Source organism: Ctenopharyngodon idella, chromosome 1, assembly GCF_019924925.1.
Source record: "Ctenopharyngodon idella isolate HZGC_01 chromosome 1, HZGC01, whole genome shotgun sequence".
Taxonomy (NCBI): domain Eukaryota; kingdom Metazoa; phylum Chordata; class Actinopteri; order Cypriniformes; family Xenocyprididae; genus Ctenopharyngodon; species Ctenopharyngodon idella.
The window spans coordinates 19655527-19670228 of record NC_067220.1 but is presented as its reverse complement, the minus strand read 5'-3'; the positions used below and the strand labels follow the sequence as shown (position 1 = coordinate 19670228).

Sequence of the window (14702 nt, the reverse complement as noted above, 5' to 3'; positions counted from 1 at the left end):
TTGTTAGAATTCATACCTTACTTATACATGCAAAAAGGCACACAAGAACAACTCAGCTTAGATTCTATGTACTGACCAATTGAGGTCAAAAGTCCTAAACAATTGTATCAAAAAATACAATATTAAGTAAGCATCAACCAAAAGAATGTAAAGCTAAAAGTTTTATTGTCCCTCCCACATTAAAATGTGAATCGTAGGCTAATGATTATTTATTGCCTGTTTAATATAAGCAGAACCTTCATAAACTATAAATTAATATGGTACCATGTTAAACTATATGCATTCAATTTTATACAGGGACCCCATTTCCACCAAGAGGTCACTGGCCTGAAAAATTTTGAAGGGACCATAGTAATATGTGTAATGGGTGTATGTGAGTTATTGATTAATCTGGGTGAAGGTGGTTAAGTAGTTCATTATGTATATTTCAGAAGATGGGGGAGCACAAGCCTATTGGATTGCAGGGGAACATCTGTCACCATTCTGCTTCCAAGTAGACACATATTAGGCCTTTTCTAATTCAACAAATTCATAAGAAACCACGGGACATATTAAGATCCACGAATCGCAATCATATTTCCTGAAGCAGCTGAACCGCTGTCCTAAAGCGAGCGCGCGCCTCTCTCTGCGCGCGTTCAAAATTAGAGCAGCTTCGGTTCCGCTCGGCTCTTTTCGTCTTCATCAGTATTCTTACTGTGTCCGCTGAGTTGAAACGATTCTCAGGGACGGAGCCGCAAAGGAGGAGGGCAAGACTCCCGCATCATCGCGCCCGCTCTTTCCCTCACCAGCACCGCGGACTAACGAGAGCCTCTGCGCTTTAACTGTGGTTATTTTTTAACATGTGTCGACTCTATATGGTTCCCGCTGTTTTGTGAACAGTGTGCGTTTGGTGGATGTGGTCGCATGGATAAGCAGAAGACGATGATTTTGTCGGGTCTCCTCTTCTCTGCGTTATGGGGACTGGCGCTCGGCGGATCTCCGAGCGTCCAAATCGGTGAGCGCACTCCACCTGTCTACGCCTTTTAGATCACATTCATCAAATCTCGACTTGATACGTCTGATAACAGAAATTACATTATAAACGTCCTCTTTACTTGGGTACCATGTGAGAATTTCATGATAAAACGATATAATTTGTCTATTTTTGGATTTTTCTTACGATTTAATTAGGCCTATGAATAATTTTTTAACGTGTTTTTTTCTCAGGCGGCCTGTTCCCCAGAGGAGCAGACCAAGAGTACAGCGCGTTTCGGATCGGAATGGTTCAGTTCGGCACGGCCGAATTCCGCCTCACTCCTCACATTGATAACCTGGAGGTGGCTAACAGCTTCGCCATAACAAATTGCTGTAAGTCAACATGGAGTTTTTACCGCTTGAACTAATTAATTCCCCATATATACTAATCTAGATGCTGTTATAAATTAGCTTACCAATGCACAGGTGTGATAATAAGGCAGTTTCCCTCCCCATATTATTAATTCATTCTGCATTCAAGCCATATTAAATATTACAGGAGGCTGTATGGCAGGTTCTATGTGTTATTCCTATTCGAGTTAACACAGGATAGCTATCGCCTGCATACATGTGTTCTATTATTAACGCTGCTGTGTTATTTATTCCTTTACGCAACCCATGAAAGGACCGGGGGCTGGATGTTGGCAATCACTCGGGTTTATCACTTTAGGTTCTAATGAGTCTGAACTGTGGCACATTTTGGTTCTGGCTGTCTGGTTGTGTAAACTGTGCGTTGGGAAGATCGTTATATAAACCAGTTTTTTTGGGGGGATGTGATAATTGGCATTCGCGGGAGCAGCAAGATGATGGTTTCCACAGTAACGGAGGAGAGGAGATGGCCCCGTTTTACCAGCATCTGCACAATTCGATGGCAAATGAAACAGCAGGTTGCCTCCTTCGAAAGTATTGAAGTGTCATTTGTCGTTGAATGTTTTACGGTAAAAATGCTCTGTTTTAATTTTGCGATAGCCTATATATAATTCAAGGGTTTTTTGACAAACGCTTGCAAGGCACGAGGGCGTAAAAATGGACCTCGCGCGCGTCCCTCCCCCACGCATCTCACATCTGAGGCATAAAGACCAGTACTGAACGAACGATGAAACAAATTAGATTCGAAAACGATGAATTATTAGTGTGTTTGAGTTTGTCACATAGCTTAGAAGATTCTTTCAAATGGTTGGTCTTAATCACATCTTTTCAGTGGAGTGGTTCTGTTCAATGGATTCACAAAACCGGCCTGAACGATTAATTGACGAATTGAACTGAATCGGTCCGATTCGGAACCGATTGATCTGCGTAGTGTGGCTTCAAGTCGAACACACCTAACAACACTCAAGGTGATGATACACGGGGCAACTTTTTGAGCAATGTTGCCCGGTAATCTCGCAGAGCGATGATGCTTGGGCACTTTCCCATTAAAAATAGAAACAAATTTCAATCTAAAATATCCACATAGGAATTTGTTGTCCATTCTCAATGGGAAAGTGCCCAAGCATCATCGTTCGGCGAGATTGCCCGGCAACATTGCTCAAAAAGTTGCCCCGTGTATCATCACCTTCATTCACTGAACTGAGAACTGTCTCTATACAACATGTCCGATTCGTAATGAGCAGAGAACCGATGAGTGAGTTGATACCATTTGGATTGAAACAACTGAAGGGACATTGCAGAAATGTTACAATTAAACATCTTGGAGATATTTAGTAGTTTAATGTAAATGCTAGATTTATATAGCCTAGGCCTACCTTCATTTAAATTTAAATTTATATTTATATAAATCCAGTTATGTTTTTATGAGTTGAATCAAGGGTGAAACAGACTGAGCTGGGGGATAAAAACAGCAATAGGCTATGTATTACATAAATATTTTTTTTAATGTTTCAGACCATTTATAATGTCACACCGGCATAGTGTCAGAGACCACACTATGATGTAATTATGTCATTACCTTCTTCTTCGAAATGAACTGTTTACAAACCAATTCACAGGAATGAGTCAGACCTTCCCATCACTAATTAATAAATTACTAAATGCATTTATGTTTTATTTAAATGTATATTAATGAATTTATGAGCTGAATCATGGCTTCAGCAGACTGAACTGGGGGGGAAACATAATAAACAAACAACAATATGTGCTACATACATATTTTTTAAACATTAGAGCATTCATAATTTGTCACATCGGAATGTCAAAAAACCTACTATGACGTATTTAATTTTTTTAACCACGTCTTTGAAGCAAACTGTTTACACGATCCAATTCACAGAAAGGAGTCAGACCTCTCATCCCTGCTCTGGAATCTAACAAACAGGATTTTGATGAATGATTAATATGTTATGTATTCTAAATAGAAATCTATGCAATGAAATTGGGTAACACTTTACAGTAAGGTTCATTAGTTAACATTAATTAATTACATTAGTTAATAATGAACTGCACTTCTACAGCATTTATTAATCTTTGTTAATGTTAATTTCAACATTTACTAATACATTATTAAAATCTTGTTACAATTAGTTAATGCCCTGTGAACTAACATGAACAAACAATAAACAACTATATTTTCATTAACTAACGTTAACAAAGATTAGTAAATACAGTAACAAATGCATTGCTCATGATTAGTTCATGTTAGTTAATACATGAACTAATGTTTAACTAATGAACCTTATTGTAAAGTGTTACCGAAAATTGTAATATTTTACACTAGCACTAGCAAGCAAACACATTGCTTGACTGAGCTCTCTGAAGACAGAATCGAGCCAATCTGAATTGGCCGTGGAGACACTTGGTATGGCCTCTTTAGTGTAGTTTTCCTCCAATCCAATAACCTGAATGAGTTGTCTCTTGGTGGTTATGGCTCCTTTTGATGTCAAACACTGATGCTGAGTGAGCTGAGAAGCAATGTGAGCTTCACTGCGACAAGCCTGTGTCTCAACGGCCTGAACAGCCGCTGATTCATGTGAATGGCCTGCCCACTCCCACATACCCGTCCCACACATACACACATCATGCACACAAAAACTCAATGATACTTCAGGCCAGGGTACGCATACATAACATTATGGAAATTGCTTAGGCATTTTATTATGAGAAGATGTGTAGAATGGGGGCTGTGTTTACTGGTTTGGGACTGCAAATATAGAAAATCTGTATTCAGAGAACTTGGAAGATGAATAGGCCTATTATTTTGTCATGCTATATGCAAACATACTTAGGCCTATAATGTTGTTTGTTTAACGCACACAAGGGATTTCCTTTGCTGTTAGTTGTCACTCAAGCACATTCACCCACATGCAGATATATATACATGGCACTGAGCAGGATTTTCTCTGAAAGATATAAGCGTTATGATAAGAAACACTGCCAGAAAAGCCCACTATTTAGACAGTTTATGGTCTGCCGTAGCGAAAAACACATTTATGGTGTAACATGCACTCTGTTATCGCTTGTTTGTAGCCTTGAGGTGGTTGAAGTGACTCATCGGAGACACATCTTCTATTGACAGATATGTGCCCTAGAAAGGCTTCAGCATTGTTGTTGCTGTTATATGTTGTATATTCTTCAGTGTGCAGCAGTCTGTTCAAACACTTTCAACGGCATGTTTTTTTGATGATGATTGTCCTATTTGCTTACGCATATTCCTTGATAATGTTAGAAGCAGAAGCTTTTCTTCAACAGTCAGATTGAATAACACATTAATGTTAACACTGATCATACTACGCCTCCAGCTTGCCGCCAGATATGACATGCTATCACCCTATATACAGCAACAATCCTCCACTGTGACGCACCAGCAATAGTAAACAATTGTTATTCTGGTTGGTTAATCGCAGCATTATTTTGTTTAATGCTAACTTATTTATCTGTTTTACCAGGCAACTGATTTTTTTACATGCTTGTTTCATGTCTCACATATCACTCAGCAGATCTTTTGTTGTCACATTATAGAACAGTTTCAACTTAGATCAATATTTTATGGGCATTTATTTGTTTATTTGGTAAATAGCTGTGTAATAAACGACATAGAGTGCAGTCAGCCAGTTATTATTTTAAAATAAACCCATTCAGGGTGATACAAGACCACCCTATCAGGGTCTTTTCTTTTTTGCAATAATGACTGCACATTACTTCTTTTTATGTAAAAATTTCTTAGTGATGCTCCATTTCAGTTATTTAAATTAGGGTTTTTAAAAATATTTTGATGTGACAAACCCCTAAATATAATGATCTTGTGAGGGAACGACATAACATTTATACATATATCCCAATTTCTGTCAGGATCACTATCATCAAAGATGACTGGCAGTTAGCATACAGTTTGGATTGGCGGTATGGTTCTGTTCTGGGCAAAAACTCCATGCCCATCCATGCAGCCTAGCATGGATAAGAGCAGGGAAAGCAGCGATAACCCCCCTTAGGGTAAACAGAACAGAACCAAAGTATTGCAATATCATTAATTTTCTTAATGACAATAATTAATGTAACAACATAATTGAAGAAATGACTCTGATCAAGAGGAATATCTGAAGGGCAAGTCCTGACTGGACAAAGAAGGAGCTGGGGATGGAGGAGGGTAATTAGCTCCTGAGCAATGCGATAAAGCTGCTGATAATACTGAATGGACCATATATATATAAATGCGGTGATAGGTGTCGTATTCCTATAGGTCAGTGTGAATCAGCTGAGTGTCAGTTGATGGCTGCGAGCTTGACTAATGTGACCTGCCAGAACTAACGCTACACTTGATTTATACTGTAAAAAAAATAACACTTTATAAATACATGTAAAATATTTCTATAAAATTGACATTGTATCTTTTTTCTACCCACTACTAGATTAATTGTATAAAGCTTAAGAGAAACATGAAACTATAGATCTCAGTAGAATAACATAATAATTTATCTCAAAATTGTTGAGTCTTTAAAAAGCAGAAAGAATTCTGTAAATCTTTTTGTAAACTATATGTATATCAGCGGCATGCGGTCCATATAAACTGCGAATGCTCTGCATACCCAAGCCATTCGTGGACTCGGCAATTAATATTAACATTATAAATTACTATTAAATCCCTTGTTTGAGGTGTACCATAAAGCCTACATGATTGGTAATGTGTATGTAACTGTCCGTAATTTATTTATTTGCCAAACGACGGTAATTTTCTTTAAGTCTGCCAGTTACGGAGACGGTAAGCTAATCTACAGCAGCTTTTGCGCCTTCGCGCTTTTGTTATGGAATGTCGTCATTGTCGCGCGTTCTCATTGGCTTGCTGGCCTATGGCAGATTACATGGCAGGATAAGCTGTGATCGAATCACTCGCACAAGAGAAAAAATGAGCTGCTGCCAAATCTTGATCACCGAAAATCACATTGTATTTGATACAAAACGAACTAGACTTAACCAAATAGGGGAAAAAATCATAACTAAAACTATTTTCATAGTATTTCATTTTCTTCATAGGGAATTTTTTTAATGAAAACTTATAAATTGTTTTACAGTCCTACTAGGCCTATCAGAGGATGCTAATCGATAGTCTTTGCATTTGTTAAAGTCATTAGTTTGCATAATTTCAACTTATTTTTTAAAGAATTAATATTTTTATTTATTATAGCCTACTTATATTTATTATAATTACATTTTATTTTTTATTTATAATAGGTTGTTAATACTAATTATGTTATACTTATTTTTAATTATTAATTTAAAAAGTACTTCTGGCATACATTATAATTGACGCCATGGTGTTTTTTATTTGTCGTGTCTGATGTACATCTGTGTGAAGTATGTCGTTTCTGTGACACTAGCGGCACCTTGCAAAAATACAGCATATTTTGCAAACGCACCTTTCGCATGTCGCGCCTCCGTCGACTCAAACATCACAAAAGCTCTTACAGGTGCTTGTGAAGGCACGTCTCAACAGGTAAATATGGGCTACTCTCAATAAAAGGTCTAACATATTAGAAATACTTTTCGCTGTGTTGCTATTTATCATGAGCAAGCAAATGAGTAAACTAACTCTGAGAACGCGAGCGTCTCGCATATTAGCCATAAACCCATTCAAACTGCATCGGTCACATTTTTTTTTACATGACGTACCACCCAGCATACCCTGTTAAAAAAGTCACCGCTCGCCACTGGTGTATATATGTGACACATGAAAATAACAGTTTCTGCTGGCACACATGTAATACGCTCAGCATTTATAAAATGATCCCTCTGTAACTTCTGCTATCTCTTTCACACAACCACCAACATGTTGAAGGCAGCATGATGATGGTGTGTGTGTTGTATGTGTGTGTGTGCTATATTAAAGCTATTCACATCAGCGTGTCTAGAAGGGGGTGTGGAGGATTTAGTGCTGAAGACAGGATGAAAAACAAGTGACTGAGCATTTTCTCTCCTTTACTGACAGTCCTTCAATCCAACAATCTGCAATCACCTTGAGGAACAAAGAAAGAGAGAGAGAGAGAGAGAGAGAAGGGGGGGTCAAGAAAAGCAGGGGTTCATTTAAAGGGGTTAGTTAATCAGGAGAATGCAGTCGACATTTGAATGAAGAATGTGTATGTGACGTGATGATTTGGTGTTCTGCACAAAAAAAAAAACGGCTGTTTTAAAGTCATTAATGTGTGTGTGCCTGCAAGGATAACCTGATCATTACAGAAGAAGCATGTTTTTGAAGGTTAAAGAGGATTGCGTGTTGTCAAAAGATGAATGAGGCCATCAATCAGTTCAAAAGTGAGAGGATAAGAAAGTAGTGGGTGAAAAGACATGATATCACTTGTTATTAAGAGTTGAACTTGTTATTAAGGGGTATGACACAAGCACATACTGTAGTTGTCCTTGGTTGTCAAGTAATGTCACAACTTGGTGCATTAATACAGTATATAATTCTATTGATGTGCCATCACAGACATGTTTTACAACACAGTTCATTTGTTTTTAACAATCATGTTTTGGTTAGCATCCATCAAGTTCGAAAAAAGATATAAATAGAAAAAAGTTCGAAGAAAAGATGAGTCAGATATTGTCATTTGTATTTTTAAAGTATCTGAATTATCTGAAAATAGGTAGTAATACATGTTTATTAAAATAAAAGAAAAAATCATTCAATTTCCACAGAAATAACTATATTTAATCAAAATCACACAAGTTGTTTTGGGTACAATAGGAACAGCTGTGCTGGTATTGCTTTTAAGTTCAATAAACAAAAGTTAATATTGAGTAACTTACATTGTAAACACAATATTGCCAAATTTGTCTACTTTCCTTCCACAAATGAAAAGTTTCAAAGCAGAAATGAGTCTCCTAGCAACACAGTAGTAGTGTTTCATTCCTGAATGAAGTAATGATTTGAACAAATCAGGTGAATAGATTCAATGAAATTTCAGTCAATTCAATTCACAATTCATAGACCTCTCAGCATCTCTCTCACCCCGAGGCCACAGGAGGGACTTTCCTAATGCTATCCCAGACACCCAACCTGCAAAAGAGAGAGTGAAATAGCCCCTAGCAAATAACAAGACACGATGGAAACAGCTAGACCAGAACCTTGATAGAGTTCTATTTTGCAAAAGCACTTTTCGTATGTCGCGCCTCCGTCGACTCAAACATCACAAAAGCTCGTACATGTGCTTGTGAAGGCACGTCTCAAAAGGTAAATATGGGCTACTCTCAATAAAAGGTCCAACCTTTTATTACCTAGAGGCAGTATTAGTAGGAACAGCTGAGAAGAAAATTGATAGTATGACAACAATCATCTTCAGCATGGTCAGAGAACGCTTTGGCACAGAGGAGAGAAAGGGGATCATTGAATCACCTGGAAAATGTCCCAACAGGAGGGGGAGAGAGATCTTGCATCTGAGAAAAGAAATCAAGACTCTTAACAAGCAGTTTAAAAGGGCAAGTGGCGATGATAAGGAGGGCATAAATAAACCTCTCAAGTGGACTGCGAAGGCAACTGTAACCTGAGAAGAGTAGAAAGATCTTAAAGATTGAGAAAGGAGAAGGAGGCCAAGTGAGCTCAGTTTATGAAGGATCCATATAGGTTTACCAAAACTTTGTTTGGGAGAAGCAAGATCCGGGAGGTTGACAATCCCTAAAGAAGTTGTGGAAGTGTTCCTTAAAGAAAACAATTTCTCTCTTGAGTGTTGAAGGAAAGATGTTTTTCTCTGTCTTGGCCAGAAGAATGACCACCTACATGGTGAAGAACAAGTGCATTGATACATAAATTCAGAAGGATGGCATCCTAGGCCTCTCTGCATGTTTGGAACATATGGGTGCCCTCAGTCAATTAATTTGGGAGGCCAATGAAAGCAGAGGCCATTTGACAGTATGGTGATCAGAAAATGGGAATGTGACTAGCAAAATCCAACAAGTCCAGGGGGAGGTTATACCATCAGTTGAGGAAGACCCAGTAAAATGCCTAGGGAAGTGGTATGATACCGCTCTTAAAGACAGTTTAACTTCTACTCCAGGAGAAATGATCCAGGCCAAGGTTCGACACCTGGAGGAGGAAGGGCTAGGGCCGTGGAAGGAGCCTGGACAAAGGGGGACCTGTCAAAGCGGAAGATCACGTAGCCTGAACTTTGGAGACTGGAGCCCTTTCGCATCTCTTTCCTGCTCCGATCAGTGTATGATACTCTTCCATTACCAGCAAACTTGTACAGCTGGGGAATGAGGGAGGATGCAATGTATAAGTTAAGTGGAGGGAAAGGCACATAGTGGCACATACTGGCAGGATGTAAAACTGCACTTAGCTAGGGAAGATACAGATTGTGTCATGATAATGTCCTCCCAGCACTGGCTGACATCTTAGAGCAGGAGAGATGGAAAAAGTCCTATAAGAGTCCAGTGCCATCTATTCAGTTCGTCAGGGAGGTTGAGAAGACACACTCCTATAAAAAGACCAAGAAGAGACTCCTGCAGGAATGAGGGTGGACCTGAAAAGGAAACTATGTTTTTCCCAAGTCATCCAAACATCCCTAAGGCCAGACGTGGTCATCTGGTCTGAGGAGGGAAGGAGGATCATCATGATTGAGCTGACTGTCAGGACTGGATGAATGGATGTGAGGAGGCCTTGGAGAGGAAAGCCACCAAGTACCAGGACCTGGTCCATTAATGCAGGGACAAATGCTGGAAGGCCTGGCTATTTCCAGTTGAGGTTGGTTGTAGGGGTTGATTGTTTGCGATAGACACTTTATACGGTGGTCACAGGATATACTGTCATACCGCCCTGTCTGTACTGCAAGCATTTTTATAACTAACCTATAATATTTTATTATTACCTGTATGACCTACTATTCTAGGCAACAATCTTACTTTTGGGAGCAATTTAGCTAGAACATACACTATATACCAAACTGAAAATCTGGGGAAATTATGTAAAGAGTTTCTGCCATGATTTTATTTAGAAATTTCAGTATGCTCCTACTTACCTGACAAAACCAAATTGCATACAGACTGTTTCAGCTGCGTGTCGCGTTACCAGCATTGCAGCCCATCAACATGCGATGCAGTGGAAAACAAGCTTACCTCTTTTCAGCTATTCCCAGGCAAATAAATTACAAAAACAACATGATACAATGCAACTCTTGGATCTCTGTGCATATATTGTAAAACTAAAACTATTACAACATGTTTCTTTGTAATTACTGGGCAAATATACCTTAAAATTCTACAAACAATACCCCATAATGACAACGTTAAAGAAGTTTGTTTGAAATCTTTGCAAATTTATTAAAAATAAAAAATGAAAAAAATCACATGTACATAAGTATTCACAGCTTTTGCTCAATACTTTGTTGAAGCACCTTTGGCACCAATTACAGCTTCAAGTCTTTTTGAGTATGATGCTACAAGCTTGGCACACCTATTTTTGGGCAGTTTCTCCCATTCTTCTTTGCAGGACCTCTCGAGCTCCATCAGGTTGGATGGGGAGCGTCGGTGCACAGCCATTTTCAGATCTCTCCAGAGATGTTCAGTCGGGTTCAAGTCTGGGCTCTGGCTGGGCCACTCAAGGACATTCACAGAGTTGTCCCGTAGCCACTCTTTTGTTATCTTGGCTGTGTGCTTAGGGTTGTTGTCCTGTTGGAAGATAAACCTTTGCCCCAGTCAGAGGTCCAGAGCGCTCTGGTGCAGGTTTTCGTCAAGGATGTCTCTGTACATTGCTGCATTCATCTTTTCCTCAATCCTGACTAGTCTCCCAGCACAGCACGATGCTGCCACCACTATGCTTCACAGCAGGGATGGTATTGGCCAGGTGATGAGCGGTTTGCTTTCTATTCAGGCCAAAGAGTTCAATCTTTGTTTCATCAGACCAGAGAATTTTGTTTCTCATGGCCTGAGTGTCCTTCAGGTGCCTTTTGGCAAATTCCAGGCGGGTTATCATGTGCCTTTTACTGAGGAATGGCTTCCATCTGGCCACTCTACCATACAGGCCTGATTTGTAGAGTGCTGCAGAGATGGTTGTTCTTCTGGAAGGTTCTCCTCTCTCCACAGAGAAACGCTGGAGCTCTGTCAGAGTGACCATCTGGTTCTTGGTCACCTCCCTGACTAAGGCCCTTCTCCCCCGATCGCTCAGTTTGGCCGGGCGGCCCGCTCTAGGAAGAGTCCTGGTGGTTCCAAACTTCTTCCATTTATGGGTGATGGAGGCCACTGTGCTCATTGGGACCTTCAATGCTGCAGAAATTGTTCTGTACCCTTCCCCAGATCTGTGGAACAATTCCTTGGACTTCATGGCATGGTTTGTGCTCTGACATGCACTGTTAACTGTGAGACCTTATATAGACAGGTGTGTGCCTTTCCAAATCATGTCCAATCAACTGAATTTACCACAGGTGGACTCCAATCAAGTTGTAGAAACATCTCAAGGATGATCAGTGGAAACAGGATGCAGAGCTCAATTTTAAGTGTCATGGCAAAGGCTGTGAATACTTATGTACATGTGATTTTTTTCATTTTTTATTTTTAATAAATTTGCAAAGATTTCAAACAAACTTCTTTCACGTTGTCATTATGGGTTATTTAGAGGGTTTGTAGAATTTTGAGGAAAATAATGAATTTAATCCATTTTGGAATAAGGCTGTAACATAACAAAATGTGGAAAAAGTGAAGCGCTGTGAATACTTTCTGTCTGTAAATACAATCTGATATCCTTCACTCCTAAATCTTTATTTTAAAAACAACTTCAGCCTCGTTTCCACCGAAATTACCTGGAACAATTTGTCCCAGGAACTTTTTTCTCCCAGACTTGTTGCTGTCTGCATTTCCATAGTGGTCTAAAGTACCGTGAAGATAAGTCCAGTGACGTAGGACTGTGCGTGACTTTCCAGTTCCCGCTGGATTTCATCCTCCACATATAAGCTTAATAGAGCTTAATAGAAAGACCGTCGTCGGTCCATCGGTCGTATTTTTAAACTGCAATAGCAAACAACTCTTACTGCACGCATCGCAACAGACTTTTGAAAATGGTGGTTGAAATAAAATGCTGCGTGGAGTCAACCAATCAAAATGCTGCGCAAACTCAACCAATCAGCATGGTCAGCACACAAGTCCCACCCCCCAAAGTTTCTGAACTTTGGAAAAAAAAGTACTACCTTGCAAGCAGGGACATTTTGAGGGGAGAATTTTTACCTGGAACTTTATTTAGACCCTGGTTCCTGCGGTCGAAACACACCGAGTACCACCCCAAAGTCCCTAGTTCCTGGGGAAAGTTCCTGCGGTGGAAATGTGACTTTATTTCAAAACAGATTTACCACACTTTTTATTCATTTAACACTATTTTTAATCAGCTTTTCATTTCAAATGAAAGAATGGCAAGAGGGTTGGGTTCATGCTGGGAATCGTGACTTAAGTGTGCTGTGTGAAAATCACGTGAAAAGTGACGGGGAAGTGCAGAGGACATCACCTCTTCTTCCTTTTTTTTTGTTCATTAATGCTCACAACAAAATATACAGACAAACCCAGATAATAACAATGACCAACCAAACAAAAAAGAGACAGAGGACAATGGATTTTTACAGCGCCCTTACGTCACGATTCATGTTGCACTTCACAACTTGTTTACATCAAGGTTTAACTTGACCCTTGCATGAATATGCGAAAGATCCAGAACCAGAGTCACTTTATAAGAAGATCTCTGGCAGAACAGCAAGAGGCATGGGATTCCAGACATCTTCTGTAAGTTATGGGAGACTCCCACATATTGATATCACCTCTCTGACGCCCGGAAATTATATACAATATCCCGGAAATCAAGCAAACGAGTGGGAGAGAGAAGACCTGTTTCCCCCTGCTATTAAGATGCGTTTCAGGTGATGCGATTACAAGTGGTCTGCCGAGACGCATTACCGTTTACACCTCATATTAACAAGCATTACAAATGCGTCACCTGTGACCACTTGTGTTTGGATTTTGTTGAAACCCCCCCTCTTATTTCGTCACACTCTACATCACTTTAGCAGGAGCGCTGCTATTGAATGCACAAACCATCCTAAAATGTGTTTTTACAGAGTGAGATGTCTAGGATTCCTTCTCTTCAACATCAGTCTCCTCAGTGGAGTGAAAGAAAAAGAAGAAAATCAACAAGAGGAGGAAGAAGGCAAGCAAGAAAAACAAAAAAGAAGGAAAAAGTCATACTTTCTACTCAAGACTATCATTTGAATTGATCAGTTGATAAAAACAATATAAGTTTGTTTTAAATGAATTAAAGTTCCTTAACATAATTTCGAGAGGAGTGAACCCATCTAATCTTTCAATTAACTGCCGGAGCATATAAAAAGCCACTCAACTTGCTCCAGCATCAGCTGTTTTGGCATCCCTCCACCTTCCCAACTCCACCAACATAACTTAGGCATCTTGCTACCGGACTCATCTTCCAAGCATTAGTAGTCCCACTGTGGGTATCTAAGCTCGAGTTGAAGCTGCTTCCTTGAGCCCATCCACTGCGGACAGCAAGCCAAATGTTTAACCATAATATCTTAAAGATTATATGGGCAAACAAACTCGTGAATGAGAAGTGTTGTAAATGAGTTTTGAAATTAGTTGTTTTTAAAATAAATGTTTCACAGTCAAGGATATCAGACTGTGTAGCCTTTGTATAGCCTATATATTGTACTTAGCCTGTAACTATGAGGAACAAGGGGGTAATAAGCACCATTTTAGTAATAACAAAGACATTTTTTTTGTTTGTTTGTTTTTTGGCTTAAAACACAGAAGACCAAACTAAATCAGCTGCACTTTTGCTATCAAAACAACATATCAGTTACTCTGTATATGCACAGAGATCCAAGTGTTGCATTTTATCATGTTATTTTTGTCATTTATTTGTCTGGAATAGCTAAAAAGTGATAAGCTTGTTTTCTACTGCATCACACGTTGCTGGGCTGCAATGCTGGTGATAAAAAATACCCACAGTAGCAGCCTATATGTATGGTACACTATTATTACTAAAAGATACATAGTGTATGTTCTAGCTAAACTGCTCCCAAACGTAAGATTGTTGCCTAGCATAGTAGGTCATACATACCATGTAATACTAGAATATTATAGAATAGGTGCCCCTTAATTATAAAATACTTACAGAATAAATCATTTTTAATTTTCCAGGTTGTTACCCCGTTATTCCCCAAACTTTACGTATTGTTCCCTTATAACACGTACATACTGCATAGGTACACTATAATTAC

At 39.2% G+C, this 14702-nt stretch overlaps 1 protein-coding gene across 5 annotated transcripts in view; it reads left to right on the top strand.

Moving 5' to 3' along the window:
* The first annotated feature begins 615 nt into the window (after positions 1-615).
* The window catches only part of gria2a (glutamate receptor, ionotropic, AMPA 2a), a 52749-nt gene continuing 38662 nt past the window's right edge, over positions 616-14702 (top strand). Inside the window, exons 1-2 of one of the 5 annotated variants that reach the window (XM_051900660.1) lie at positions 616-994; positions 1207-1347. In XM_051900660.1, coding sequence (XP_051756620.1) covers positions 904-994; positions 1207-1347 — 232 coding nt within the window. In that variant the 5' untranslated portion in view covers positions 616-903. The remainder of the gene's footprint in view (positions 995-1206; positions 1348-14702) is intronic. The other 4 variants (XM_051900680.1, XM_051900688.1, XM_051900653.1 and 1 more) reach the window with 4 other exon arrangements.